The sequence below is a fragment of the Camelina sativa genome, unplaced genomic scaffold (assembly GCF_000633955.1).
Source record: "Camelina sativa cultivar DH55 unplaced genomic scaffold, Cs unpScaffold01441, whole genome shotgun sequence".
NCBI lineage: Eukaryota > Viridiplantae > Streptophyta > Magnoliopsida > Brassicales > Brassicaceae > Camelina > Camelina sativa.
In genome coordinates this window covers 1-497 of record NW_010922559.1, presented here as the reverse complement: position 1 = coordinate 497, position 497 = coordinate 1, and the positions used below count along the sequence as shown (strand labels likewise).

The following is a 497-nucleotide window of genomic DNA, read 5'->3' as shown; positions in this document are numbered from 1 at the left end:
ACCAACGAGCGCATCCATCTCACGAAGCAAATCAGAGTTGGTGAGAGACGAAACCATTTCTTCGTATTCGTCTTTGTGAATTGTGCTCGATGTCGAAGATATGAAAAATCCCATGATTCTTGAAGTTGATAATAGATGCTCAAGATATAAAGCATACCTACAGACAAAAAAAAAACATAAAAATCCAAACTTTATGATAAAAATCGAATTTTTATTTATTTATAACTTTACCATCGGACCCAAGAAGAAAGCTCCCACATCAAAGGAGATTTCTCATCTCTAAAACCGGAAAGTTTCAGATAATTACGGCCACCGGAAGAAGGAAAAACAGAGAGCTGATCCTGGAGGATGAAGCGGCCGTGTTTGACGATGTGGTGGACGATGATCAAAGATTTGAGGGCTACGCAAGCATCTCCGGTAGTGTGAAGACGGTCCATGATGGATTCGACTGCGGAAGCAGCGGTGGCTCGTGAGCCAGTACCGGCGGAGAGTAGAAC

The 497-nt window shown here is 42.7% G+C and overlaps 1 protein-coding gene across 1 annotated transcript; it reads right to left on the bottom strand.

Annotated features, from left to right (window-relative positions):
- Positions 1 to 6: 6 nt before the first annotated feature.
- On the bottom strand, positions 7 to 491 carry LOC104774091 (putative clathrin assembly protein At4g40080; the record flags this gene model as incomplete). The annotated part of the gene is made up of 2 exons (XM_010498755.1): positions 7 to 157; positions 232 to 491. Coding segments are annotated over 2 exons (411 nt in total), but the record flags the coding sequence as incomplete, so codon positions are not given.
- Between the last annotated feature and the right edge of the window lie 6 nt (positions 492 to 497).